This window comes from Ostreococcus lucimarinus, chromosome 1, assembly GCF_000092065.1.
Source record: "Ostreococcus lucimarinus CCE9901 chromosome 1, complete sequence".
Taxonomy (NCBI): domain Eukaryota; kingdom Viridiplantae; phylum Chlorophyta; class Mamiellophyceae; order Mamiellales; family Bathycoccaceae; genus Ostreococcus; species Ostreococcus sp. 'lucimarinus'.
In genome coordinates, this window is record NC_009355.1 from 1,113,513 (window position 1) to 1,138,933 (window position 25,421).

The 25,421-nt window shown below is 59.3% G+C and overlaps 18 protein-coding genes across 18 annotated transcripts; 11 read left to right on the forward strand and 7 right to left on the reverse strand.

Annotated features, from left to right (window-relative positions):
• Positions 1-159: 159 nt before the first annotated feature.
• OSTLU_29274 (predicted protein) lies at positions 160-714 on the forward strand (the record flags this gene model as incomplete). The annotated part of the gene is made up of 1 exon (XM_001415658.1): positions 160-714. One exon carries the CDS (start codon positions 160-162, stop codon positions 712-714), a length of 555 nt encoding a protein of 184 aa, XP_001415695.1.
• Positions 715-1,020: 306 nt separating this feature from the next.
• On the forward strand, positions 1,021-2,698 carry OSTLU_29275 (predicted protein; the record flags this gene model as incomplete). Its single annotated transcript, XM_001415659.1, has 1 exon — positions 1,021-2,698. One exon carries the CDS (start codon positions 1,021-1,023, stop codon positions 2,674-2,676), a length of 1,656 nt encoding a protein of 551 aa, XP_001415696.1. The 3' UTR covers positions 2,677-2,698.
• A 165-nt stretch (positions 2,699-2,863) lies between these two features.
• OSTLU_92243 (predicted protein) lies at positions 2,864-3,268 on the forward strand (the record flags this gene model as incomplete). Its single annotated transcript, XM_001415660.1, has 1 exon — positions 2,864-3,268. A coding segment is annotated over one exon (405 nt), but the record flags the coding sequence as incomplete, so codon positions are not given.
• A 459-nt stretch (positions 3,269-3,727) lies between these two features.
• Positions 3,728-5,964, forward strand: OSTLU_29276 (predicted protein; the record flags this gene model as incomplete). Its single annotated transcript, XM_001415661.1, has 1 exon — positions 3,728-5,964. One exon carries the CDS (start codon positions 3,728-3,730, stop codon positions 5,780-5,782), a length of 2,055 nt encoding a protein of 684 aa, XP_001415698.1. The 3' UTR covers positions 5,783-5,964.
• A 37-nt stretch (positions 5,965-6,001) lies between these two features.
• On the reverse strand, positions 6,002-7,072 carry OSTLU_29277 (DMT family transporter: UDP-galactose/UDP-glucose; the record flags this gene model as incomplete). The annotated part of the gene is made up of 1 exon (XM_001415994.1): positions 6,002-7,072. One exon carries the CDS (start codon positions 7,070-7,072, stop codon positions 6,002-6,004), a length of 1,071 nt encoding a protein of 356 aa, XP_001416031.1.
• Positions 7,073-7,358: 286 nt separating this feature from the next.
• OSTLU_29278 (predicted protein) lies at positions 7,359-8,243 on the reverse strand (the record flags this gene model as incomplete). The annotated part of the gene is made up of 1 exon (XM_001415995.1): positions 7,359-8,243. The coding sequence occupies one exon, from the start codon at positions 8,241-8,243 to the stop codon at positions 7,359-7,361; it is 885 nt and encodes a 294-aa protein (XP_001416032.1).
• A 525-nt stretch (positions 8,244-8,768) lies between these two features.
• OSTLU_39836 (predicted protein) lies at positions 8,769-9,488 on the forward strand (the record flags this gene model as incomplete). Its single annotated transcript, XM_001415662.1, has 1 exon — positions 8,769-9,488. One exon carries the CDS (start codon positions 8,769-8,771, stop codon positions 9,486-9,488), a length of 720 nt encoding a protein of 239 aa, XP_001415699.1.
• An 83-nt stretch (positions 9,489-9,571) lies between these two features.
• On the reverse strand, positions 9,572-10,573 carry OSTLU_14046 (predicted protein; the record flags this gene model as incomplete). The annotated part of the gene is made up of 1 exon (XM_001415996.1): positions 9,572-10,573. One exon carries the CDS (start codon positions 10,571-10,573, stop codon positions 9,572-9,574), a length of 1,002 nt encoding a protein of 333 aa, XP_001416033.1.
• Positions 10,574-11,146: 573 nt separating this feature from the next.
• OSTLU_23987 (predicted protein) lies at positions 11,147-12,735 on the forward strand. Its single transcript, XM_001415663.1, has one exon. The coding sequence runs from the start codon at positions 11,344-11,346 to the stop codon at positions 12,709-12,711; it is 1,368 nt and encodes a 455-aa protein (XP_001415700.1). The 5' UTR covers positions 11,147-11,343; the 3' UTR covers positions 12,712-12,735.
• Positions 12,736-13,852: 1,117 nt separating this feature from the next.
• Positions 13,853-14,449, reverse strand: OSTLU_92245 (predicted protein; the record flags this gene model as incomplete). Its single annotated transcript, XM_001415997.1, has 1 exon — positions 13,853-14,449. A coding segment is annotated over one exon (597 nt), but the record flags the coding sequence as incomplete, so codon positions are not given.
• An 8-nt stretch (positions 14,450-14,457) lies between these two features.
• OSTLU_14048 (predicted protein) lies at positions 14,458-15,204 on the reverse strand (the record flags this gene model as incomplete). Its single annotated transcript, XM_001415998.1, has 1 exon — positions 14,458-15,204. The coding sequence occupies one exon, from the start codon at positions 15,202-15,204 to the stop codon at positions 14,458-14,460; it is 747 nt and encodes a 248-aa protein (XP_001416035.1).
• A 359-nt stretch (positions 15,205-15,563) lies between these two features.
• On the forward strand, positions 15,564-16,280 carry OSTLU_29282 (predicted protein; the record flags this gene model as incomplete). Its single annotated transcript, XM_001415664.1, has 1 exon — positions 15,564-16,280. The coding sequence occupies one exon, from the start codon at positions 15,564-15,566 to the stop codon at positions 16,278-16,280; it is 717 nt and encodes a 238-aa protein (XP_001415701.1).
• Positions 16,281-16,439: 159 nt separating this feature from the next.
• On the reverse strand, positions 16,440-17,466 carry PETC (Rieske iron-sulfur protein of cytochrome b6f; the record flags this gene model as incomplete). The annotated part of the gene is made up of 2 exons (XM_001415999.1): positions 16,440-16,848; positions 17,225-17,466. The coding sequence occupies 2 exons, from the start codon at positions 17,464-17,466 to the stop codon at positions 16,440-16,442; spliced, it is 651 nt and encodes a 216-aa protein (XP_001416036.1).
• Positions 17,467-17,979: 513 nt separating this feature from the next.
• On the forward strand, positions 17,980-18,582 carry OSTLU_29284 (predicted protein; the record flags this gene model as incomplete). Its single annotated transcript, XM_001415665.1, has 1 exon — positions 17,980-18,582. The coding sequence occupies one exon, from the start codon at positions 17,980-17,982 to the stop codon at positions 18,580-18,582; it is 603 nt and encodes a 200-aa protein (XP_001415702.1).
• A 145-nt stretch (positions 18,583-18,727) lies between these two features.
• OSTLU_29285 (predicted protein) lies at positions 18,728-19,988 on the forward strand. The gene has a single exon (XM_001415666.1). The coding sequence runs from the start codon at positions 18,972-18,974 to the stop codon at positions 19,968-19,970; it is 999 nt and encodes a 332-aa protein (XP_001415703.1). The 5' UTR covers positions 18,728-18,971; the 3' UTR covers positions 19,971-19,988.
• Positions 19,989-20,768: 780 nt separating this feature from the next.
• On the forward strand, positions 20,769-21,932 carry OSTLU_92247 (predicted protein; the record flags this gene model as incomplete). The annotated part of the gene is made up of 1 exon (XM_001415667.1): positions 20,769-21,932. A coding segment is annotated over one exon (1,164 nt), but the record flags the coding sequence as incomplete, so codon positions are not given.
• A 285-nt stretch (positions 21,933-22,217) lies between these two features.
• OSTLU_1953 (predicted protein) lies at positions 22,218-23,972 on the reverse strand (the record flags this gene model as incomplete). The annotated part of the gene is made up of 2 exons (XM_001416000.1): positions 22,218-22,887; positions 22,987-23,972. Coding segments are annotated over 2 exons (1,656 nt in total), but the record flags the coding sequence as incomplete, so codon positions are not given.
• Positions 23,973-24,396: 424 nt separating this feature from the next.
• OSTLU_29288 (DMT family transporter: phosphate/phosphoenolpyruvate) lies at positions 24,397-25,395 on the forward strand (the record flags this gene model as incomplete). Its single annotated transcript, XM_001415668.1, has 1 exon — positions 24,397-25,395. One exon carries the CDS (start codon positions 24,397-24,399, stop codon positions 25,393-25,395), a length of 999 nt encoding a protein of 332 aa, XP_001415705.1.
• Between the last annotated feature and the right edge of the window lie 26 nt (positions 25,396-25,421).

Here is a 25,421-nt window from a genome sequence, read left to right on the forward strand (position 1 = left end):
CAGCAGCGCCGGAATCGAGCGAAAGGTTTGGACGTCGGGACGCTCATCACGGGACGACGCGAGCGCGCGGTGGGAAAACGCGCGGACGACGGCGGTGACGGTGCCGCAGACGCGCGCGCGCGCGATGGAGGTCTCGGCGTCGCGCACGGAGAGACGCGGATGCTGGGGACGAATTCGGCGTTCGCGAGCGCGGGGGTGGTGCTCGCGGGACGGGAATTGGTTCGGGACGGGGACGACGGCGATCGAGGATACGGCTTGCGAACGGCGGAAGAGGCGCGAGCGAGGGCGTACGTAGAGGAAGAGCTGAAACGACGGCGCGGGGAGGTGGTCGAGGACGACGCCGAGGCGAGCGGGGCGGCGGCCGCGGGGGGCGACGATAATCGAGGCGCAGAGTCTTGGCTCACGGCGATCGAAGAGGTCGACGTCTCGGTCGAACGAAGGATGCAAAACATAGAGGAGACGGAGCGGGCGAAGCGGGCGATGTTAGACGGCGCGCGTCCGGGCGAACTCGGTGCGTTCGATGCGCTAAAACCGAGTCACATGGAATTGAAGGAGGCGAAGAAGCGACCGCCGCCGAGCGAAACCGCCCTCGCGCGGCGTCAATTCGTCACTGGATTCGGCGCTAAGCGTGAGCGTCAAGAGGCGAGCGAGGAGTCGAGGCGCGAGAAGGAGCGCAGGAAGAATTTCTTCAAGAAGAAGCGAAATAAGAGATGAGTTGTAGTAAATAGAAGAGCGCCGTCTTCGCCTCTCCTGCCTCACACAGCGACGTTCGAGCCGCGCCACGCCCGCTCCTCGACGAACGCGAACGTCCGCGCGCCCGCAACCATTCGTCACGCATTCGCCCTTCGCGGCGTCGCACGCGCCGCGTTCGCCAAGCCGCCGTCGACGGATTACTTTCGACAGTCGACGTCGACACTTTTCGCGACTTCGTCGTCGATTTGCCACGGCGCACGCGCGTTCGGAGACTTGACGAGCGCGCGAGTCGTGCGAACGCTTTCGACGACGAGCGAAAGCGACGCGATGGCGACTTCATCGCCTCGTACGCGGGTGATTGTTTGGTTTCGGAACGACTTGAGGTTGTTGGACAACGCCGTCGTCGCTCGAGCGGCGGCTCTGCGCGGACAATCGGACGCCGCTGAGGTCGTCCCGGTGTACGTGTTCGATGAGACGTTTTTTAAGACATCCAAGCGCGGTCTCGCGCGCTTCGGTGCAGGGCGTGGGAAGTTTACGATTGAGTGCGTGGACGACTTGAAGCGCGCGCTTCGCGGCGTCGGCAGCGACTTGTTGGTGCGTTGCGGCAAGACGGAGGATGTCATCACCGAGCTCACGCTCACGGGTGCGAACGACAAAACGATCGTGCTCACGCAAACAGAGGTGACGAGCGAGGAGACTGATATGGATAGGGCGGTAGAGAGGGCGTCGAAGGAGCGAGCTCGAAGCGGCGGCGCGTCGGCGTCGATGGAGCGTCTGTGGGGGTCGACACTTTACCACGCCGACGACCTCCCGTACGACTTCGCCGGAGGTCTACACGATTTACCAGATGTGTTCACGCCATTTCGGAACAAGGTAGAGTCAAAGTGCTCAGTGCGAGCGGTAGTGCCCGCGCCGACGGCGAACGCTCTGGGAAGCGTACCGGCGTCCGTGGCGGGGTTGGATTGGATGCCTGAACCGAAGGATTTGCCTTTCGCGTCGGCCGAAATCGCCCCGGCGTGCGAAAAATGGCTCAAAGATGGCGCAGACGAGCGCTCTGTGCTCGAATTCAAGGGTGGCGAATCCCAAGCCTTGGCTCGCGTCAAGTATTATTTGTGGGATAGCGATTTGCTCGCGACGTACTTTGAAACTCGCAACGGGATGCTGGGCGGCGACTACAGCACCAAGCTCGCACCGTGGCTCGCCTTAGGATGTGTGTCGCCGCGCTACGTCGTGAGCGAGATTCGACGCTACGAGAGCGCGCGCGTTGAGAACAAGAGCACGTATTGGGTAATATTTGAGTTGATATGGAGAGACTTCTTCAAGTTCTTCGCGCTGAAACACGGGAACAAAATCTTCCATCTCGACGGTACGGCTAACAGGACGGCATCTTGGAAGAGTGATGAGAAGATCTTGAAGGCATGGAAGACAGGCACGACCGGATACCCACTCATCGACGCCAACATGCGCGAACTCGCGGCGACTGGTTTCATGTCGAATCGAGGGCGACAAAACGTCGCCTCGTGGCTCGCCCTCGACGCCGGCGTCGACTGGAGACACGGTGCCGATTGGTTCGAGCACCACTTATTGGATTACGACACCGCTTCTAACTGGGGGAACTGGTGCGCCGCCGCCGGTATGACGGGCGGTCGCATCAACCGCTTCAACATCGCCAAGCAAACCAAGGACTACGATCCCTCTGGCGACTACGTCAAGCGTTGGATCCCGGAACTCCGCGAGATCCCCGCGGCGTACATCACCGAGCCCAACCAAGCCCCTCGCGAGCTTCGCGATCGAATCAGTCTCGATTACCCGAACAAGCTCAATCTCCCGAGGCGTGACTTCACGGAAATGGGGTCTCCGCCCGGGCCGAAGCGCGGCGGCGGTCGCGCCGCCGGCGGCGGTCGAGGCGGTCGAGGCGGGCGTTCGAAATCTCGCGGCCCCAAGGCCCACGCCGTGAGCGTGTACGACCACGTGTACGGTTAATGTCGCGTTCGAGTCGAGTCTCGCGATCGCGTTAGTCTGTTATTCGTTCCACTCCATTCAACCTCCACCCCGAGCTCCAGCCTGTTGCCTCGTTCGACCGGGATAGACCCAGCGCCCAGAGGTTTGCGACGATCGATCTGTGATCGATCGCGACCGTTCGTGACCCGTCTGCGACCCCCCCCGTCGTTTGGACGTCTCGGGTGTGCGCGCGCCGTCCCGCACACGCCGCCGCGATCGCATCGCGCGCGAGCTCGAGATCCGTTTGCTTGATACACTCGCGGTGCGTCCTCGTCGCGGTCTCCTCGTCGTCCGCGCGCGCGCGCCGCGCGGCGTCGCGCCAGGGCCGTCGGTCGGCGGTCGGCGGAATCGTGCGCGGAATCTTTCTCTCGCGCGCGTGACGGGCGTCGAAGACGGTCTTAGACGCGTTAAAGTCGCGCGTGTTGACGGTTACTTCCCTCGCGCGGGCTTCGACGCGCACGAACGAGCGTCGAGCGCGCGCGAGGGAAGGAATTCTCTCGAGCGGGGACGCCTCGCGCGGGAACGAGGGTCGACGCGCCCGAGCGAGCGTTCGTTCGTCGTGGTGGCGGTTTGAGACGCGCGTAAACGCGCACTGACGACGGACGTTTTGATACTTTCGCTTTCACAGGTTTCGATAGTCGTCGACGGAGTTTTCGTCGCTCGATAACGAACCGTTCGTTTAACACGAACGTTGCTCGCGCCTGTGCGAGCGCGTTCACTCCGACTTTGAACGGCGTTTACCGTTCTTATTCCGGGACAGAGGCGGCCGCCTGTCCCGATTTCGAGGTGTTGTGCGCGTGACCAATCAGTGGTGCGCGACAAGTTTTATAAATAACGGTGTTGAAGTGATCTCACGCCGCCAAAGAATATGTTTGCCAACTCGTTGGCGCTTCGGGCGTCGAGCGCGCCTCGCGCACTCCGACAACCACAGCATGGTGCGTCGAGAAATTCTCCTCGCCATAACAGAGTTGTTCGTGTCGTTCGCGCGCAAGCCAGCGATGCATCCCGCGCCAATGTGAACGCGACGGGTACGATGCGAAGAGAAAGCCTTCGTGTGACGCGACTTCGCGATTTGGTTGAAATTTCCCCGCACGTGTGGGAAGAATATTCCGATCATTCCCCAGGTTCGGTCTCCGAACTCGGCTCCAAGCAAGGTCAAGTTTTCAAGGAGCTATTGCTCGAGTCCCCGCACTTCCGCGTGTACTCTTACAACGTCTTACCGTCGGGAGAACATTCCGTCAAGTTTTTGATGGGTTCGCCTCGCATGGACAGCCTCGACGACGTGTCACGAGTCACCACCGTGGTCGCGAACGCTGACGAAGGATTAATCAACCTTGTCCCTGAGACGAACGGCAGCGGCTTCGTCGCCGAGATTCGATTCCCTCTGCCAGAGTTGGAGACACGAACGAAGAAGAATGAGGGCATGTCATCCACGCAAATTCGCGAGAGGCGCCTCAACGGCCTCGTTCGCGCCTTGGAGGAACAAATCATCGACGAAAGTCTCATCTGTCTCATGGAAAAGGGCAGTGACGATCGATCAGTCTTCACCGGTGAGGCACGCTTGAACAAGTACTTCACCGGCATGCGCGCTCGCCCCAGCGAATTGCTTCATCGAGGCACGTGCACGTCGTCTTCTCCCACCGCCGGCGCGCTCCAAGCGTCTCGGGACATGCTTCTCAGACTTTGGGATCTCGAAGAAAACGCCGACGAGGCACTCTGCGAAGAAGTTCGCGAACGCGTCGAGGCGTTATTCTGCGACGGCAACGGTCGAATGGTTATCCATCCGTCTGGCACCGACGCGGAGATGGTTCCGCTCCTTCAAGCAATCCTCGCCTCTCGCGCTCTCAAGCGCCAAGCTGGTTTGACAGACATCAAAGGTGACGTAGTCAACATCGTGTGCTGCGCCGGTGAAGTCGGAAGCGGCACCACTCAAGCAGCAGAAGGGAAATTCTTCTCGAGCACTGTCCCGTTGGGCGGTTACGGCGTCGTCAACGGCGAGGAGTTGCCAGCAATTCACAAGCTGTGCAACATGAAATCCATCGAGCTAGTTGCACGATCGTCCGTCAACGGGGATCTACTCGATGAATACGACGATATGGTTGAAAGTACGACGCGCAAAGCTCTCGTGGAGAATCCGCACAGAGTCGTCGTCGTGCACTCAGTTGCCGGAAGTAAGACGGGTCTATGCGTCCCGTCACCAGTCGTCGCCGAGAAACTCAAATCAGAGTTTGGTGACCGCATCATCTCTGTTCTCGATGCGTGTCAAATGCGCAGTGGTCCGTCGCTGATTCCTCGCTGGCTCAATGAAATGGGTCCTGTTCTCATGACGAGCTCCAAGTTCTACGGCGGTCCGTCCTTTGGAAGTGGCGTCTTTGTGCCCCACGCGTGCTTGGCGAAGATGAACGAAGAATTGGAAGCGGAACCCGCGAGTGCGGTCGTTGACATCGCCGAGGCGTGCGCATCCTATCTCACGTCTTATGATATCGGTCCTCTCATGCCGCGCCTTCACGACGCCATGCCGCCTGGTTTCTGTAACACGGGCTTGCTCCTTCGTTGGGCCGCCGGCTTGTACGAGATGGAATCGCTCAACGACGCCACCACCAACGCCGGTGGCACGGCAGTCGCTGAAGAAAAACTCCGTTCGTGGGTCTTTGCGATGCGCGAAGAGGCACAACGGCATGCTCCCGAGATCGAATTCGTTCAACCGATTGACTACGAGAACGAGTGGCAGTACGGTGGCGTGAACACGATTATCTCTGTTCGCTTGCGCAATCCTGCTGGAGAATATTACTCGACGCCCGAGTTGAAGAAAATATATGGTTTGATGCACTCTGATATCTCGGAGCATCTCGCCGACGGTAGCACCGACGAAGAACGTCGCGTTGCTTCGAAGAGATGTCTCACTGGGCAACCGGTGGACATTCCCGAAGGTCCCGTGTTGCGTGTTGTTCTGGGCGCCGCACAGCTCACCGATTTGGTTAGCGGTGCCCAAACCTTGGAAGAGATGATGAAAGAAGATCGTGATCTCTTCAAGAAACTCGTTTTGATCAGCCGACAGTTTTTGCACCTGACGAGCTATGAGTTGTAGCGTCGCTTCCAGCGAGAAGCCGCTCCTCCCAAAGTAGTTCGCGACTGTCCCTGGGTTGTCGTATTTTTCGAATTGCAACGTTAAAAATGAACGATTGAGCATCTCTCGAGATGACTTTATGACTTGTGTGAATTAATGGTGAATTAGTTAGAGTGTTGTAGAATTATGACCACGAATGTTCTAGTTGCCTCTGCCGTCAAATTACAAACTCGAAGTACTTCAAGCGATCCCGTCCTTGCTGATCAAATTTTCCTTTTCGCCGCTCTTGGCGTCATCGCTAACTATGGTGATTTCCTTCTTACTCCCCTTCCGCGCCGCCTTCAAGAACGCGTTGTAATAAAGTGCCCCGAAAACCATGCAAGTTCCGCCCCACTGAGGCAGCGTGAGTGGATGCATGAAGATGATGCAGCTCAACAGAATACTAATGAACTGACGCGTCGTCATGATGGTGGCGAAAAGAAGCGCACCAAACTCTCGAATGGTGTACAAAATGCAAAGCTGCCCGAGCATGGCCGCGGTGGAGAGGATGATGACGTCGCCCATGACCCCGGGATGTCGTCCGATGAAGTTGAACGCCTCGGTGAGAGAACTATCACTCAGGAGCCAGAACAACGAAATCGCCGCGCTGCACAAGTTGACCCAAACCATTTGATTGTATGTTTCCATATGGTATCCCTTGAAGAGCTTGTCTTGAAAAGTCGACGTGAATCCATCGAATCCGAGATATCCCAACATCAACACGCCGCCGTACCAAGACGTATCGCCACCAGATGACACGTGTTTGTTCGTGACGTCGCCGTAAAGCGCGAAAATCGTACAACCGGCGGTGATGAACGCGGCGACAAGCATGTCTGCCGCGTCGTATCGCCTTTGGTTGATGGCGAACCCCCAAATCATCACCGGTATCATCTTCGCGCACTTCCCAAGCGTCTGCACTGGAAACGAGACGTACTTTAACGCCTCGTACTGACACGTCGTCGCCACCACGTTCGACGCGCTCACCGTGGCATACGAGTAAATCGGAGCCACCGGTCTCACCGCACCCTTGATCGCGACCAATATGCACGCGGCCGCGCACACAGCTAACAATCTATTGTTCAACACCAAGAAGACGCTAAACTTGAAGAATTCTTCCTCCCCGTCGTCGCCATACGGTCTCGTCATGATGCGTTCTTGGAGAATCCCGTACACAACGAGCGATCCGACGACACCGACGACGCACCCGATGATTTTCAGCGCTTTGGGCGTGCACAAAACGCCCAAAACGCCGTTTTCGCCTCGCGAAGTCATCTTTCGCGCTCAACACCCTGACGGACGTCAGGGACGGGACGGAGCGTCGACGTAACGTGCGCGCGCGCGCGCGTTCTATAGACGCGTTTACGTGAGGCTGATCGAACGATCGCCGGCTCGAGCGACGACGCGCGATGGAGTGGCGTGCGATCTGGTCTTGGCTTGGATTTGAGGCGCGAGCGCGTCGTTTGCGAGCTCGGCAGTTTCGCTTCGCTTTAGAAATTAAAACGCTCTCTCGCGCGCATTACGATTCGGTCGACGCTAATGCTATCTCCCTACTGTTTGACTACGCTTTCTTGGCCTTCTTCGCCGGCTTTGCGTCTCCGGCTTTGACGGCGCCTCGCGCGAAGACGAAATTGAACTCGGACGACGCGGCGGCGTCAAACTTCCAGCACCCGTCCGTGCCCCGAAAGGTTTTCAGATCTTCGGGCGAAGCCACTCGAGCGTCGACGCAGTGTCGAACCATGGCTCCTCGAGCTTGTTTGGCGTACACTGCGGGTCCGGGAAACGTCATCGTGTACACGTCTACGCCTCGCTTTGTCAACGCCTCTCGCTTGACCGATTTCCAGTACTCTTGCGACGCGCAGTTCACGACGAACGGCCTCGCGCTCGATTCACCACTCGTCGCCGCTTGTTCGTCCAAATCGTCCGCGATGGCGAGCGCGATGTCTTCCCCCCAATACGCGTATAAATCCTTGCCGGACGGCGCCCACTTCGTTCCCATCTCGAGTCGGTACGGCGCGATGGCGTCGTACGGCCGCAGGCAACCGTACAACCCGCTTAAAATCCTCAAATGTTTCTGTAAATACGCCTTCTCCTCTTCCGTCTTCAACGTCGACGCCTTCAAGTGCCTGAATGCCGGCCCATCGAACGCCAAAGCGCACGCCTTCGTCGCCGCTTTCTCAAAGTTTCCGAATCGCTCGACGTTGAGCTTCGCGATGGCGTCCGACACCCCCATGAGCGTCTTCAGGTCGCCCGCCTTGAGTTCGCGCGCCTCGCGCGCGATCGCGTTCGCTCGTTCCGCGAATCTCGGTCGCGTCGCGCGCGTCGCATCGCTCGCGTTCATCGCCGCCTCGTCCAACGCCTTGGCCGGGCTCAGGACGACGACGAACGGCGTCGCGCTCGCGCTCGCGCTCGCGCTCGCGTCTTCGCGCGTCGTCGTCGCCTTCATCGTCAGGCTGCGTCGCGCGCGTCGCGTCGACGTCGTCGTCGAGGTCGTCGTCGTCGAGGTCGTCGTCGAGGTCGTCCCCGTCCTCGTCCTCGTCGCGCACAGACGCGCACACGCGCGCATGACTGACGATCGAACCGTCGAATCGCGCCGACGTCGGCGCGGCGCCGCGTCTTCGCGCGTGCGTTACTCGGATGGCGTTACCGATGACTGGTGACTGATGACCCGGCGTCAGTGTGAGACACGACGATGGACGCGCGAACGCTCAGGGTGATTGAATTAATCGACGCGCTGGAGGAACAGTACCCGGACGCCCCGTCGGCGCCGCGCGAGGCGTTCGTGCACTGGTCGGAGGACGACGTGCGCGCGTGGTACCACACGCGAGGCGAGGCGAAGCCGCGACGGGACGAGGAGGGCGATGACAAGACGTGGTTCCCAGGACTCGAGCGAAGCGGAACGAGATGTGTCTTGGGCAAGACGCCCAAGTTGAGAATTTTGTGCTTCCCGAACGCGGGGAACATGGAAGACATGTATACGCACGAAGGCACGGGGGCGAGACGCGCGACGTCGCCGTTGCTGGAGTTCGCCAAGACGCATGAGGCAGAGGTATTGGCGGTGCAGTACCCGGGGCGAGGAAATCGTTCGAAAGAGTCGTGTGCATTTGAGATCGATGAAATCATCCATCCTCTGTTGCCCGTGGTAGCGGGGAAGTTGTCAGAGTGCCCATACGTCGTTGTCGGGCATTCCGTCGGCTCGTGGATCGCTTACGAGTTCTTGCAACTGCTACGCGCTCGGGGCGTTCGCATGCCCGAGCACGTCTTCCTTTCGGCATTTCCGTACCCAGATATTCCTCACGACGTCCGGCCGTGGCGCATAAACGTGCTGTTGGACGAAGAGGGATTCAAAGATGAGTGTCGCCGATGGGACGTCAACGAGCTTGTTTTTGGCGATATTTGGAAAATTTACCAACCGCTGATGCGCGCAGATTTTCACTTGTTTGACAAATACGATCACGTACACGATGGGAAGGAGAACTTTACATGGCCTCTGACCGTGTTTCACGGCGAGAGCGATCGGATGATCACGCGCGAGATGTGTCAAGGCTGGGAAACGCACACGACGGGCGAGTTCGAGCTGCTCGCGATCCCCGGTCATCACTTGTTCCCGCTTCAAAAAGATCAAAAGGCGATGTGGCTTCGAAAAATCGCCGAAAGACTTCAGAACGTCGTCGCGCGCACCGCGGCGTAATCACTCGGGTGCATTCGAGTCGCGAACGGTTGTCATTGATGATGTTTTGTGTTCACATCGCTATTCTCTATCGATTCTACCGACTACGCGCCTCCCGCAGCTTTGCGTTTCCGCTCGAGATACCTCGCTCGCGCGTCGCTCACGTCGGCTTCTGTGTTCCTCCTCGCATTCGAGTCAACTTTTACCGGTGGCGGCGTCTCGACGGCGATGGCTCCCGCTGCTTTCGTTGGCCTCTCCACCAGCGTCACGTCGGACGGGATCGGAGGTATCGCCGGCGTCTCCGCCGCCCGCGCGATGAGTTCACGATCGCGATCGGCCGCGCTCGTGAGCTTAGGCGCCGTCGTCGCGTTTGATGGCTTCGTTGCATCGGGTTCGGGCGCGGCTCGCCGCGTGTCTCTCGCTGCATCGCCGCCCATGGCTGAATTCCTATGCATGAGGTTGGAGTAAAACGAAGTCATCGCACCGGCGCCACGCTTTGTGACATCTTCCTCTTCCTCCACTGCATCGCGCGCCTTGTCTTCCGCCAACCACTTCGCGTCTTCCTGTAGCTTGGCTCTATACGCCGCCGTCACAAACTTGTCCTTATCCGCATACAAGTGATCCTCCTTCAATCTTTCCTTCAACAGTCGTCTCTCGTACGACGCGTCGTCCTCCTTCTTCCTCGCCTCCGCCTTGGCTATCAAATCTCCTATATACCTCGACTGTCGCTCCACGCGTTCGCTCGCCAGCTCCTTCGCCTTCGCACCTCGTGACTTTGCGATATCATCGAACACCGCGTCGTACTCAAACGCGTTCGCGTCTTCCTTCAACGCCTCGCTCGTCGTCGTCGCCGCTCTCGCCGCGTCTCGTCTCGCCTTGAGCGCCATCGCCTCTTGTTGTCGCTTCACCTCCGCGTTCGCCCGCTCCCGCGCCTTGACGGGATCGTCATCATCACCTTCATCGCTGTCGGAATCGCACGCGAACGCCGCCAACGCCGGTCTCGGCGCGGGTTTCCCGCCCGACGTCCCTCGCGGTTTCTTCTTTGGAAGATTTAACCCGTACGCCAGCGTCGCGTGCGACGACGCGTCGTCGCGCGCGTTCGACATCGAGATCTTCCTTCCTTCCACCTTCCGCGTCGTCGTCGCCGTCGCCTCGCGATCGTCGCCGTCGCCGTCGTCGCCTCGCGGTCGTCTATGTCGCCGCCGTCGTGGTGTGCGGGACGTCGGACCCGGGTCGGCGATGGCGTCGTCGCGCGAGGACGACGACGGACGAGCGACGCGATGGGAGACGCGACGGGAGACGATTTTCTTCGGACTTCGGGCTTCGGACTTCGCCGTCGGCGTCGACTGCGCGCGCGCGCGTCGCGCGTCTCGCGAACGACGATCGCGTCTTCAACGACTCGAAACGTCATTCGTTCGTTCGTTCGTTCGTTCGTTCGTTCGTTCGTTCGCGCGCGCGTTTCCGCGACGTCGCGGACGCGCGCGATCGGCGACGTCGCGGACGCGCGCCATCGTCGTCGATCGCGGTCGGTCGCGGATGCGCGTCGACGTCGTCGCCCGTCGACGACGGACGGATGGATGGACGAGGTGCAGCACCTAGGGTTGTGCGCCCGGTACCGGGCGCGACGCCCCGCGGCGCCCCGCGGCGTTTCGCGTGGAGGTCGGGAGGTCAGTCGACGACGCGCGGTGGCGGCGCGACGGTGGACTCGAGACGAATCGAACGTCGAACGAACGACGCGCATCGAATCGACCCGACGCGACGTCGCGCGCGACGAGGCGAGACGCGGCCGACGCCGCCGACGCCGCCGACGACGAATCGCATTCGCGGAGATTGTGAATCGCGGAGATTGTGAATCGCGTGGCGCGAGACGAACGATATGGGTGCGTGTGCGTCGATGCTGAGCGGTGCACCGGCGGAGGGAGGAGAAGTGTCGCGATTGGCGGATACACTCGTGCGTCTGGGGGCGGAGCGGAGGACGGTGAACGATGCGCTGCGGTTATTCTGGCGCGCTGATAAAGACGGGAGCGGGACGCTCGGGTTGAAGGAATTCGCGGAGACGTTTGCGTTGCGCACGCGGAACGCGTTTTTACCGCGTATGATGTCGCTTTTCGACGTCGGAGGCGACGGGGACATCGGGGCGTTGGAGTTTGTCATGTGCATGGCGCAGTTTCACGAAAGAAGCGCGTCGGCGCACATATATTTCGCTTGGCGACTGTTCGACCAAGACGACTCGGGTTCGATGACGATGGAGGAGTTTGAAACCATCATAAACAACTCGATGAGCTACACGGGATCGAATAAAGGTTTCAGCGGTGGATCACATGATCAAATGGGGGACCGCGTCGTTAGAGCTGGCCGCAACGGGGCACGAGTGCGGGTGAAAGGCATGAGACAAATCATCAAACAAGCCGACTTGGACGACAACGGCGTGATCACAATCGACGAGTTTAAGGTTCTTTGCGCGAATAGCTCGCATATCGCCGCGCCGGCTTTCGAGCTGTGGAGTGCAGTCGGGGCACAATCGAAACCTTGTTGGAAACTGAAGGAAGAGCTCAAGGCGAAAGGCAAGCTTGAAGCAGTACTAGAGATGCTCAGCCCAGCGGCGAGAAAAGCGTTGGGAGTGAAACGCAAAACGGACGTGGATCGCAAAGATAGGCGTCACGGTGCAGCACGCCGGACGATGGGGAACAACAGAAGAAAGCCAGAACGAAAGATACCCGGTGACCTCGCGTTCATGGACTCCGTGAAAATAAAAAATGAAGACGACGCTGCGCGCGGTGAGCGGCAGTCGGGCGAGCGGCGCGCGGGCGCGCGAGAACATCGAGATCACCGCGAACGCAGTCATCGACATCACCATAGGCATAGAGACGATCGCGAGCACCGTGGGCCTCGCGATGATCGCGCTCGCGATAATCCTCGTGGTCACCGCGATCATCACTCGGAGCGTCGCAAACATCGACCGGATGATGGATATTACGGACAACCGCCGCCGAACGCGTTCGCGCCGAACCAAGGTCTCGGCGGTGGTTACGGCGGTAACGACGTGCGGTACGGGGGAAACCAAATGTCACCGTCGCATCAATACGAACAGCAGCGACCACCGATGAGTAATGGTGGTGGCGGCGGTTACGGCCAACCGCGCGGCGGTCAGCCTCCTCGCCCGGGCGCTCGCGCCCCGTTCGCGGGCGACGGCGACCAAGACGAGCTATTGGCTCAGCTCGAGCGCGATTTGTACGGCAGGTGACGCACGGTATATATAATTTTCCTCGGTCGCGCATCTTTTGTATCATCAGTGTCACAAATATTCACCACATCGCTCCTCTCGCTCTTCGCGGTCGCCAGAGAAAAGTCGTTTGAAATCAAATTTCCCGCTCAAAATGCTTGAAACACGATGGCGCGCGCGCGAACTCCGCACTCGTCGTCGCGCCCGTCGATGCTCACCGCGCTGCGCATTGACGCGCGCGCGACAGACATTCATTCGAGCGCGATGACCATTCACACTTACGCCTCACCGTCGGCGAAACCGCGCGAAGGGGACGACGGCGGCGACGACAGCGGCGCTCGACGTCAATGCGCCAAGTTTACGATTTGGAATGACTTTGGCGATAAGGAAAACGTCGACCCGGTGACGGCGACGGCGGCGACGACGCGGCGACGATCGAAAGATTGCACGCCTTCGCGACCGCCGTTGGCAGATATCACGCGTCGCTTCACTCCACCGGTAAGGCGCGCGAGAAGACCGACACGATGACGCGCGGGAAGTTTAAACACTCGATTTACGCGCCAAATTTTTGAAAAAAATTTCAGATTTGAGCACGAGAAGAGGAAGGCAAATTTGACATACTGACGACGACCGTGCGATGGAAACAGAACAATAAACTCACGCCTGGAAGGTACACGTTGAAACACGGAGCGAAGGGGATGGGGATTCAAAAGGTGCGAGAACGCCGCCGCCACCGCCGTGCGAAACGCGCTCGCGAGGCGGATATCGTGAGCAAAGACACTAACCGGCGTTTCGCGTGACAGAGTTCTGTGCGTGCTAGTAGATTATTTCACGCGGAAAACGTGAGTGGCAATGAACGACAAGTGGGTGAAGTGGCGAAGAAGGCGGATTCCCGCGCGGGGACGCGCCCGTCGATTAAGCGCGTTCGGTGAGCGCGTTAGATTTCTCGCGTCGCGTGTTCTCGCGAGACGCCAACATTTGGTGCACGCACATTATCACGAAACGGCGGTAAAACGTTTGAAACACTCGCTCCATCGCAACATAGCAATGCGGAGCGAACGATCGGCATATTGCACATTAGCAATCAGATTTAGAACAGCTGCAAATACTATTACACAAACGCTAGACGTAAAATCAATCCGCCGTCCCGTCGTCCCGCCTTTTAATTACAGTAATATCCGAAGATCAGCGACTGGATGCAGAAGTCACCCAAAGTGTCGTCCGTGCCGTATAGTATCGGAAGCAAGATGGCGGCGCCGATGTTTCCGAGCGAAAAGAATGAAAGCAAAAACGCGCAGAATACGACGACGCCTTTGATTTGTGCTGGGTCGGTGAAGAAGTTGGAATACGTCCCAATGTACAAATCAGGATCTTCGCGATCGCCCACGCGATCGCCCTCTTGCGGCATGCGCCCTTTCACTCGCATATTTTCATCGTCATCGCCGTACGCGCGCGCGACGACGACGGACGTGCGCGAGTAGACATTCTTCTTGACTGCCACCGTCGCGCGCGATCGCGCCGTCGTCCTGGTCGATGTCGACGATGATGAGCGCGCACGCATCGCACACACCGACCGCTCGATCGTCATCGCCGATGTCGTCGCCATCGCGATCGCCAACGCGCGCGCGTCGTGATGTCGGGTGGTGGAGACTTTTTGCACCGCACGGAGAGTCGACGAGTCAGCGCAAGGTGGATCGCTAGAGAGAACTAAGATGATATACAATGATATACAACGACAAGCGAACTCGGCGGCGTCCAAACTCAAAGCTACGGCGCGCCACCGAACGTAGGTGCGGTGGCCGCGGGAGCGGACGGCGCGGCTCCATCCACTCCTAGCGGCGCCGCGGCGACGCGCGCGCGCTCAGCGCTCTGTTCGCGAATCTGCGACTCGAGCGTATTGATTTCGCGAGCTAGCGCTGCACCTCGGGCGAATACCATATCCCGCTCGATCGCCGCCGCCCGAGCATTCTGCTGCGCGCGATGTAAGAGTAAGGATTCCACGAACGCGCGTTCGTTTGCGTCCAGCGGCGCCCCGTCGGCCGAAGCCGCAAGTCGTTCTTCGACTTTCGGCAGCATCGCGCGCACGTCGCCAACGAATGTGGACGCTTCCTCGGCGAACACTTCCAAGTCTCGCGTCCACGCCTCTTCTCGAGCGAGTTTCAACACGCCCTCTATTTCGTTGCCTCCGTTTGCGGGCTTCGGATTCCACCTCGGGTCCCACCCAACGTCTTCCGGTCCCGCGTACGCGTGAAACGCGAGCAATCTATCGCGGGCGTCTTCCACGGATGTAAACGCATCTTTCCCGCCCTGTCGAGTCAAGCACGCGATGGCCTCCGCGCCGTCTTCTCTCGCGCGCACGCTCGCAGTCTGCGTCAAGCGCGAGACCTCACCGGGGGCGGGGACGCGCACGTCTACGTCTGAGGACGCCGCGTTCGTCGTCGCGTTCGTCGTCGCGTGCGTCGCCGCGTTCGTCGTCGCGTCTTCGTCGTCGTCTCCCGACCGCGACGCCGCCATCTCGACGTCGAAGCGGACGCAAAGTGCGGACGCGGCGCGCGGACGGACGCCACTGGACGGCGCCTTTCATGACAAAGTTTGAGTCGTGCGCGAAGGGCGCCGACCGCAGGGGCGCGGTCGTGGCCGAGGACGTGCTCCTCGGCGACGCGTACGACGTTCCCGACGATGGCGTCGAAGTGGACGCGAAAACCGGGGAATTGCGCGCGCACCGCGACGACGACGAAACGACGGATGCCGAGCGTGTTGCGTTGGCTAAAGCGCGCGCGACGACGACGGGGGCGGCGTCGGCGCACAGGGTGTTCGTAGACGTCGTAAAAACCGATGCCTCCGACGCTTGCGAACCGACGGCGACGGTCGTGATGGAGTTTCACGCCCACGACGAAGACTCGACGACAAACGCGGCGCGCGCGTTGGAGTGGTTTGACAACGCGTTCGAGACGCGAACGAGTGGGCAATCGTACGTGGGAGCGGGCGTGCGCGTGATTGAGAACGGGAAGATACTACAGATAGAAGCACCCATCGCGTACGAGGCGACGAAGAAGACGAAGAGGGCGACGACGATCCGCGAGGTGACGCCGAGGGACGCGTGGTTGGACGAAGGCGAGGTGCGCGTTTTCCTTGGCGCGAGCGCGGCGAGTTCGGCGGCGCTTAAGATTCCGGAGAGGGCGACGTACTTGGGTAAAGCGAGTGAGAGCTCATTCATCAACTTGGTCGACGCTATTTCGCGCTCGATGGATATCTTCATACGCGATGGTGCCGCGCGCGTCGGCGTGTGCGGGGCGCTTTTGGACGAACGCGGCGGCACGCGGGAAAACACGCTCGTGGACTTGAACCGTAAAAGAGTGGAACTCGAAACTGCGAAGCTCCATGAGCGAAACGAAACCGTGGACGCCACGAAGAAACGGCTCGCGCAAGAATCTGAGGCTTTGAGCGATCGCGTACGCGATGCTGTCCTGTACGCCTCTCGAGCGAAAAAGGCGAAGGAGCGCGTCGGCGGCGGCAAGCCGACCTGGGACATCCTCGCGGACGAAAGCGATAGCGATAGCGATAACGATAGGGACGTTGAGCATGGATAGCGCGGTAGCGATTGTTTTAATTGGGAATCATGTCAAATTCAAAGTTCTAATGTGGAAACGCGAACGTTTCGCTAAAAAGCGTGCTCTTGGAAGGATTGACGTCGCTCGTCGTCGAAGACGACGAAGTTGTAAATAAACCTCCCTTATCCCGCGTTTTTTTTACTTCCACCATGGAGGATTCTGGCCGGTCCGGAAGTCAGCTTCAGTCCACGGCGTAAACGTCACCACGTCGGAGTCCGTCACGACGACGTGGGCGAGGGCCAAGGAAAGTGGAGCCGGACCGCGAATCACCTTCCCGTCGGCGTTGTACTGGGAGCCGTGGCACGGGCACTTGAACTTGTTCTCGGCCTTGTTCCACGGGACGACGCAGCCCAAGTGCGTGCACACAGCGTTCAACCCGAAGTCCGTGAGGGAACCATCTTGCTTGACGATCAAGTACGTGGCGTCACCCTTCAAGCCTTGCGTGAGCGAGTAGTCGCCCGGCAAGTGCGTCTTGAGCCATTCTCCCTTCTTGATGTCGTTACCATTCGCGTCCTTAGCCGGTTGACCGGCGCCGCCGCCGCCGGCGCTGTGCGTTCAAAACAGTTTTATCCGTCAGTCTCCTCGCGTTGCGCGCACTATTGTTCAATCCAATCCCAAGAACGGCGTCGCGACCGTTTCGAATCGCTCCCTCAGCCCGATCGCCCGCCGCGAGGCGTCGTGGTAGAGTTTGAACTCTACGCCTGCGTCGACCGTGGCGAGATCGAGTGCCGTAGTATCGCGTGTGCTTCCCCTCCGCGCCACCGCTCTCTCGCGGTGGCGACGGCGCGGTCAGCGCAATCCATGGCGCCGCGTCCGGGTGTGGATAGATATCCCTGACCCTAGCCTAACGTTGTGCCGTCTCGCGCGATCGGATAGCGATCGCGCTCGTGGCGATCGCGACGCGCGCGCGTCGCTGTGCGCACCTCGGGGGCACGAAGAAGTAGGCATAGCCGCCGATCAACGACGTCGCCGGCAAACCGATCGCACCGACGAGCAGAAGGTTCATAACGCTTCGCTTCGTCATATCCGGCACGTCCGCGGATGCGCTCGCCGCGCGGGGCACGACCGTGCGCGCGCTGCGCGCGGCGTTGCGCTTGACGGGCGCGCGCTGCGCGCGCACGCGGGTGCACCCGAGTTTTTGGGTCGTCGAGAGAGAGAACGCCATGGTGTGTGCGACGATCACGCGCGCGAGTGACGCGCGCGACGTCGACGGACGTCCGCGGATGCACGCGGATGGCCCCGTCGCGGACGTCGATCGTCGATCGTCGATCGTTTTTGACCCGTGTGCGAAATCAATCACGTACATCACGGCATTCGAACGCCATGACGCTCGCGATCACGCGCGCGCGATAAAATCAATCCCGCCGCGACGCGCGTCCGACAGTCCGAGCGCCCGGTCGTCGCGCGCGGGGACGGACGTCGCTCGACGTCGCCCGGCAGACGACGGACGTCCGCGCGGACATGGCGGGGCGATGGACGATCGAGGCGCGAACGTGACGAGGAGAGCGAAACAAAGCCGAAGCCGGGCGACGACCCGGTGCGGCGCGGTCCGAGGGGCTGCCAATCGCGGCGACGGCTCGGGCGACCGAGCGCCCGCCATTGCGGGAGCGGATTGAAACAAACAATCCCGACGCGTCTTGACGCGTCTTGACGCGTCTTGACGCGCGCGAACGCCCGAATGGAAGCGGTGTATGAGATGATGGGCTATCCCAAGCCCAAACGCGTGGTCGTGCTCGGAATTCAGGGCGCCGGGAAGACGAGCGCGCTCGAACGCGTCAAGGACGCGTACGACGCAAACGCCAGAGGTTTGCGCCCCGATCAAATCATATCCACTGTAGGGATGAACATAGCCAAGATCTCCAATGCCGAACTCAACGTGGAGCTCACGTTCTGGGATCTCGGCGGCGCGTTCGGGCTGCGTGGGATTTGGGAGAGCTATTTCCAGGACGCCGACGCGTGCTTGTACGTCGTCGACGGCGCCGAAGAGCGAGCGCTGGAGGAGTCCATGGTCGAGCTTGAGCGCGCCATGCGCAACAAACGATTCTCAAAATCGATGCCAATCCTCATCATCAGCGCGAAGAGCGATTTGAGCGGTCCCGAAGGGTTGGAAATGGTTCGCGCGTCGTGCGAAGACGTCTTCGCGCGCGTCGACGGCGGCGGCTCTCGGCGTCAGACCCGCGTGTTCCCGGTCGATTGTCGCACGGGACTAGGGGTAAAACCCGCGATCGAATGGCTCGCTCGCGCCCTCGCGCCGTCTTCGTCGCTGTTTAGTTTGTCATAGCGCGTCCCTGGCGCGGTGTAAAATTTCTCGTCTCAGTCTCTCGGTCGCTTCGACGTCCGTGTTTAGCTCCCTGATGTGGATAGCGTTCCGTTGGATTTTCGCGGTTCAGGAACGGCGAGACGGACCGCGACTCGTGTTGACGCCATTTGTTCGCGCGCGCGGCGCCGCGTCGCTCGCGTCGTCGTCGTGAATTGCGACCTTGATCGTTTGATCGAGTGCGCCGCGTAGCCATGGTGTCTGTCGCCGTCGCTCGTCCGCGCGTCGCGCACGCGTCAACACACGCGCGCGAGCGGCGTCAACGCGCGAGCGGCGCGAGACGCTCGAACGCGCCGCGCGCGTTTTTGGCGTCGTCGACGGCGGTGCACGCGAACGATGCGTCGTCGTGCGCGATGCTGAAACGCGCGAGTTGGAGAGGTAAATATGCGCTGAATGTGCGCGCGTCGTCGACGTCGAGCGCGTCCGAAGTGGCCGATCGCAACGGCGCCGACGGTGGCGGTGAAGCCAACGGGTCGGCGACCACCGGCGCGGGAACCTCCTTCACCGCGCTTGACGATTCGTTTCGCGGATTAGAGGGCACAGAATGGTTTTCGCGTGATTTCTCCGAGAGTGGCAGACGATTCAGTGAGGTTTTTCCCGTGAGATTCGCCGAAGTGGGTTCCAACGGCGAGGCGACCATGGTGACGATAGCCGACTTGATTCAAGAGTGCGCCTGCAATCACGCGCAAGGTATCTGGGGTGTCGGTCAATCTATGCCGGCGGAGATGGCGCGAGCAAACTTGGCGTGGGTGTGTACCAGACTTCACTTGCGCGTGCGCAAGTACCCGAAATGGGGGGAGAAGGTTGCGGTGAGCACTTGGTTCGAACCTCAAGGGAAGATAGCGGCTAGGCGCGACTACGCCATCACGGACGCGCAAACTGGAGAATGCATGGGCGAAGCGACGTCGCAATGGGTTGTGTTTAATCTCGGGAGTCGAAGAATGGCGCGCATCCCGAACTCGGTGTTGGAAGATTTCAAATTCCAATCCTTGCAGCAACAGGTGATGGAGGAAGGATACGCCGCGGATAAGCTCCCAGACGTGTCTGAAGTCGGGGGAGCGTGCGCGGCTCCCATCACGCATAACGTGCGCCGTAACGACATGGATATGAACGGACACGTAAACAATGTCGTGTACGTTCAATGGCTACTCGAGAGCGTGCCCCCGGAAACGTGGGAAAAGCACGTGTTGAGTGAAATTATCTTGGAGTATCGATCCGAGTGCAACTTTGGCGACAGCGTCACGGCGACGTGCTGCGAGATTGAAGAGGCAAACGATACCTACGTGCTCCTACATAAATTAGCGCGAGGCGAGGGTGAAATAGTTCGAGCAAAGACGGTCTGGAGGAAGTAAAGACAAAGTAGCGCGAGCGATAATATCTCGGCGGTGGCGAAGCATCGAACGACGTGTAAATGAAAATAGCAAACGACGCGACTGCGCATTCCTTCGCCACACATCACCACTTCGCTACGCGCGGCGACCATGTACCCACGCGTGGATGCCTCAATAGCCCTGTCGTGCGTCTGCGTGTTCTCATTGTCGGTACTCGCGCTCGCTGTCGAGTGTGTTGGAGACTTTGTGAACGACGTCGAACGACTCGCACAGTGTGAGTCCGTTGCTGGTGGCAACCTAACTTTCTCCAGTGTCGACGAAGTCATCGGACCTCGATTGCGTTACATCACCAATGGATCGATCATCATCACAAACGTGTCTAATTCATCCATTCTATTTCCACGCCTGTTGAGCGTTCACGGTGGCTCCGTGCGTGTTCACGACTACGGCGGTCGGTTGAAGCGTCTCGAAGGATTTCATGCGCTTGAATTGATTGAGGGAGATCTTGAGATTTCTGAGGCCCCAAACTTGACTGGCTGGGATGCGTTCACGTCGCTGTCGCGGGTCACTGGAAGTGTGACGCTGAAAACGCTCGCAATTGCGACGGTGGGGCTTCCATCTCTCATGGATGTGGGCATATTCACAGCTCGCGGTTTGCCTGCGCTCAACTCGCTCAAAGGACTCGAAAATCTTCGTTCGGTGAGAAAACTAGAACTGGACTCCGAATACGAATCATGGTCGTTCGGTGAGTGTGGATCGATAAACGTTACCGCCACGCCGCCAGTGCGAAACGTGTGCAACGACTCGCACATGACGTGCGTGGATAATCGATGCGTTGAAACGCTCTTGTCGACGCTCGCAAACGCGATAGAAGTTCGAACATTTACGTCGCTCGTTCTTCACGATGAACTCTATAGTCGGCGATTTCAGACTATATCGGGACACGCGATGACGACCGTGTTCGCGCCGAAAGACATAGCCTGGTACCATCGAAACTTGACGACTCCCGCTCGCGCGACCGCAGCAGAGCGCTCCGATATCATCGCGGCGCACGTGGTAATGAGCTCTTCCAATCATGCGCTTCGACATGGTCAGCGCCTAATCACCGATTTGGGCGTCAAAGAGGTAATGGTGAGTGCGTCTTCTGACACTGTTGCACACTCGCTTGTCGCAATCGAAACGGGACGTCGTCGGATCGTGCTCGGCGGATTTCCGGTGAAAGAGACGCGTTGTAGAGTGTACGGTACCGCAACGTTTTTTTGGAAAGAGTGTCTACCATCCATGTACACGGAAATAATCGTAAAATCGTCGGATGCCCGACTAGGCGTGGAGAGCAAATTTTCGCGCGCTGAGCAATCGATAGGACCTATATTTGCCTCACTCGAGAGCCGCGCTGATGGAGACGACGCGTTCTCGGAGGAAGACTTGGATTTCGAAGAAGAGTACGTGCGCGCGCTACTGTTTGACGAAATCATAGCGCCGTCGTCGTCATCGTCGTCATCGTCGTCCGCATTCGCGTCGAACTCGAACGTGCACGGCGCTATCGTGGATTCTGCTAGAAGATCATCCAACGGAATCGTACTCATCGTGGATGGAACCTTGTTTCCGAGAAGACTTGACAGAGTGCCTGCGCCGCAGGCAAACGGTTCGAGCTCGCCGATTCCATCGCGTCCACCGCCGACGCCGACGCCACAATTTTTGTCTCCACCGTCACCACCAGCTCAAAGACCACCGCCACCAATCCTTGGTTCATTCAATCCAATATATTGGCAAACACGCCCGCCGCCTCCGTCCGCAACTGCTGGAAGTGCGCGCGAGCCGCCGCCGTCACCACCTCCTTCAAAAGGCTCGTGCCTCGCGGTGCTTCCAAATATTTGCGGGCTGTGTGATTTCACGGACGACGCCGCACCGTGCTGCTGTGACAGTGAGTGCGCGCAAACTGGAGATTGTTGTTCGGACTATGCCGTGGTCTGCCTGTCGTAGTACAGTAGAAGAGATCTGAATTAGAGCAAAGTCAGTCGCGTGCGGTTGAGCGGATCGCTTGCTTTCGGAAAATGCGTTTTGTCGTCTCATGCGTCCTTTCGAGGACGGAATATGCTGATTTCATCGATCGCACAGCCTAATTACCAGCGCACAACCGTCATCTAGCGATACTGATCATCAGTGGGTCATCATTAACGTCGCGTTTGCTCGAGTTGTCGTCCCCTCGCTTCCCGCACCTTGGATTTAAAATATTTGAACCGACCGCTACTTTTTATACTCGTATTCGATGCGCAAACGCCGCTCCGTTCCCTCACCGACGGCGCTATGACTTAGCATGTACGTGTCCACCAACGCCTGTTGCATTTCGATGATGCGTCCCGATCGAGGCAATAGCTCGACAGGCTCGCGATGGGGAATGACGAGCTGCTCGACGGCCATGCGCACCTCTTCCAGGGCATCCGTTTCATCCGCGCTCGACGTAGTCGCTCGCTGTCTATTTTCTTGAGCACCACTTCCTCCGTTAAATCCATCACTTGCACCCGTTATGCCTAACATGGCTTGCAAAGCGCGAACGAGCTGCGCCGAGTTATCTGCCCGCACGGCGTAAATCGGCATACCTCGCGCTCTAGCCGCGTGTCGTAGCCACGTGGACGTCTTCACTTGCGATTTTGGCGCAATGACCACGCTCGCGTCTTCAAGAAGGTCAACCAAGCACACTCGATCACCCAAGTCCATGCTCTCCATGACGCGCTCCAGAGCGTCGCGACTAACTTTGAACGGAAACACTCGAAGAGCGTGCGGAGGGCACGTGTTGTCGTCTTCGTCGTCTTCGACGTCGTTCACGATGACGTCTTCGCCGCCGAGTTCGAAACGCGTGTTATCCACAAACTGTTGCGTCGTCGACGATGATCGACGTCGCGATGCGCTTGCGATTTCTAAAGCCGCGAGCTCAGAGCTCGATCGAGGCTGGACTTTTTGCGCCGTCGGTCGAGGCGCCGTCGCGTCGTACGCTAGGATTTCTCCAAGAACGCTCGCCTTTCGGCGACTTGTGTACTCTGCCTCCGTCGTCACCGTTCCATCTTCGTTCAGAACGCGTAGTTCGGTCATCGGCGACTGCCCCGCGAGTAAAGCGTCGACAGAAGCCGCGACGTCGGTGTGAACTCTCCAAGTGCCGATGTCGAGCATTTCCACGGCGATGGTAAACGTTGGTGGACCCGCCCTTTCGAGCACACTCTTCTGGACCCCTCGTCTACGTGCTTCGTCGTCGCCAAGAGTGACGCTCACAACACCACCTATCAAATCACATAACGCCGGGTTCTTCAAAACGTTCTCCAGCGTGTGTCCGTGCGCCGTACCAATCATCTGCACGCCTCGCTCGCTGATGGTTTGCGCTGCGTCCGCCTCTTGCTGCGTGCCGATTTCATCAACCACCACCGTCTGGGGCGTGTGATTTTCCACGGCTTCGATGAGCACGAGATGCTGTTCGCTCGCGTTCGGGACTTGCATTCGACGGGCACCACCTATACCGCGATGGGGAACGTCGCCGTCGCCCCCGATTTCATTTGACGTATCAACGATGACGACACGGCGAGAATGCTCATCCGACAGAATGCGAGAAATCTCTCGAATAGCCGTCGTTTTTCCTACACCAGGCCGTCCGAGAAGTAGTATCGAATTATTAAACGTCGTCACCGACGTTTCGGCGTCCAAAACGTCCCTGATAAGTTCGGCAGAACCCGAGATCGCGCGTCCGACTCGACACGTCGCGCCGATGACTTTGCCGTAACGATTCTTAATCGCGCTTATTCTGTGCAAAGTCCCGTTGATACCCGCGCGATTATCTCGTCCGACGTCTCCAACCTTTGTCATCATTCTATTCAAATCTTCGTACGTCACGAGCTCGTCCCCGATTGTGGCATCGCCGTCCGGAAACCGCGCCTTTGGTAGTCTTCCCAAGTCGAGCACGACTTCGGTGAGCTCGAGCCTTCGCGCGTCTTCCGCCAACGCCCGTCGCACGCGCTCGGGCGCCGCGTCGAGCAATAGCGCAATTTCTTTTTCGCTCGTCACCGCCGCCAGCGTCGCTCGCTTTCGAGCGGCGAGCACGTCCTCCTTCGTCAACGCCAACGCGCCCGCGCTCGAGGACGTCGACGTCGCGTCGTCGGCGTCGTCGACGGCGTCGCGCCGCGTCGCGCGCCGAGGGCTGGCGCGGCGCCATCGCGCGCTTCGTCGTCCCTTAGTCCACCCGTCGCACCGCGCGGACGCGGACGCGGACGTCGACGTCGTCGTCGGCGCCCCCCGCATCGCGCGTCGCCGTGTGTCGCGGCGTCCCGCGCGCGCTCGGACCGCCGGACCGCGGGCACGAGGCACGACTGACTCGCGCGCGTCACAACGCGCGCGCGCGACGAAGGCGACGCACCGACGCCTCGATCGCGTCGTCGGCGTCGTCGTCGAAGTCGCCGTCGCCATGGGCTCGCCCGGCGGACGCAGCGCCGTCGTCATCGCGTGCTGGTACACCGCCAACGTCGGCGTGCTGCTGCTGAACAAGTACATCTTATCCGTGTATGGGTTCCGATTCCCGGTGTTCATGACGCTGTGTCACATGTGCATGTGTTCGGTGTTATCCGCGGCGGCGAGAGAGTTTAAGATCGTGCCGAAACAGTTCATACGGACGAGGCGACACTACGCCAAGGTGGCGGTGCTGGCGGTGACGTTTGCGCTGTCGGTGCTGGGAGGAAACGTGTCTCTGAGGTACATTCCAGTGAGCTTCAATCAAGCGTTGGGAGCGACGACACCATTCTTTACGGCTATTTTTGCGTATCTCATGCTGCGTAAGAAGGAAACGACGGCGACGTACATGACGCTCATCCCCGTCGTCGGGGGCATAGCCGTGGCGACGTGGGGCGAGCCGAGTTTCAATTTTATTGGGTTCTGCGCGTGCCTCGTCGGGGTGTGCTGTCGAGCGTTAAAATCGGTGTTACAAGGATGGCTACTGACTCCAGCGGGGGAAAAGGAGGCGGAGAAAATGTCCAACTCGAACGAGAACAAGCTCGACAGTATGTCGCTTCTGTACTACATGTCGCCGGTGGCCATCGTGACGCTCGGAATTTGCACTTTCATCATGGAACCAGACGCAATATCGGCATTTTATGACGCGGCTGAGATGAATCCGCCATTCATTGCCATTCTCTTAGGAAACTGTTTCGTGGCGTATCTCGTCAACCTGACGAATTTTCTCGTCACGGCGCACGTCGGCGCGCTTTCGCTTCAAGTTCTCGGCAACGCGAAGGGCGTCGTGTGCACTATCGTTAGCATCATGCTCTTCCGTAACCCGGTGACGTTTCGCAGCGTAGCTGGATACACGATTACTATGGTCGGTGTTTGGCTTTACTCGTCGAGCAAGCGGCGTAGCGCCCGTTTGCAGGTCATCGAGAACGCCAACAAAAACTTAGCCTCAAAGGTGTAGCGCGATGATTCTCTTCCTGTTACTCG

Coding starts and splice junctions, on each gene's coding strand:
- OSTLU_29285 (XM_001415666.1), top strand. CDS start 18,972: ATGCTGAAACGCGCGAGTTGGAGAGGTAAATATGCGCTGAATGTGCGC.
- OSTLU_23987 (XM_001415663.1), top strand. CDS start 11,344: ATGGGTGCGTGTGCGTCGATGCTGAGCGGTGCACCGGCGGAGGGAGGA.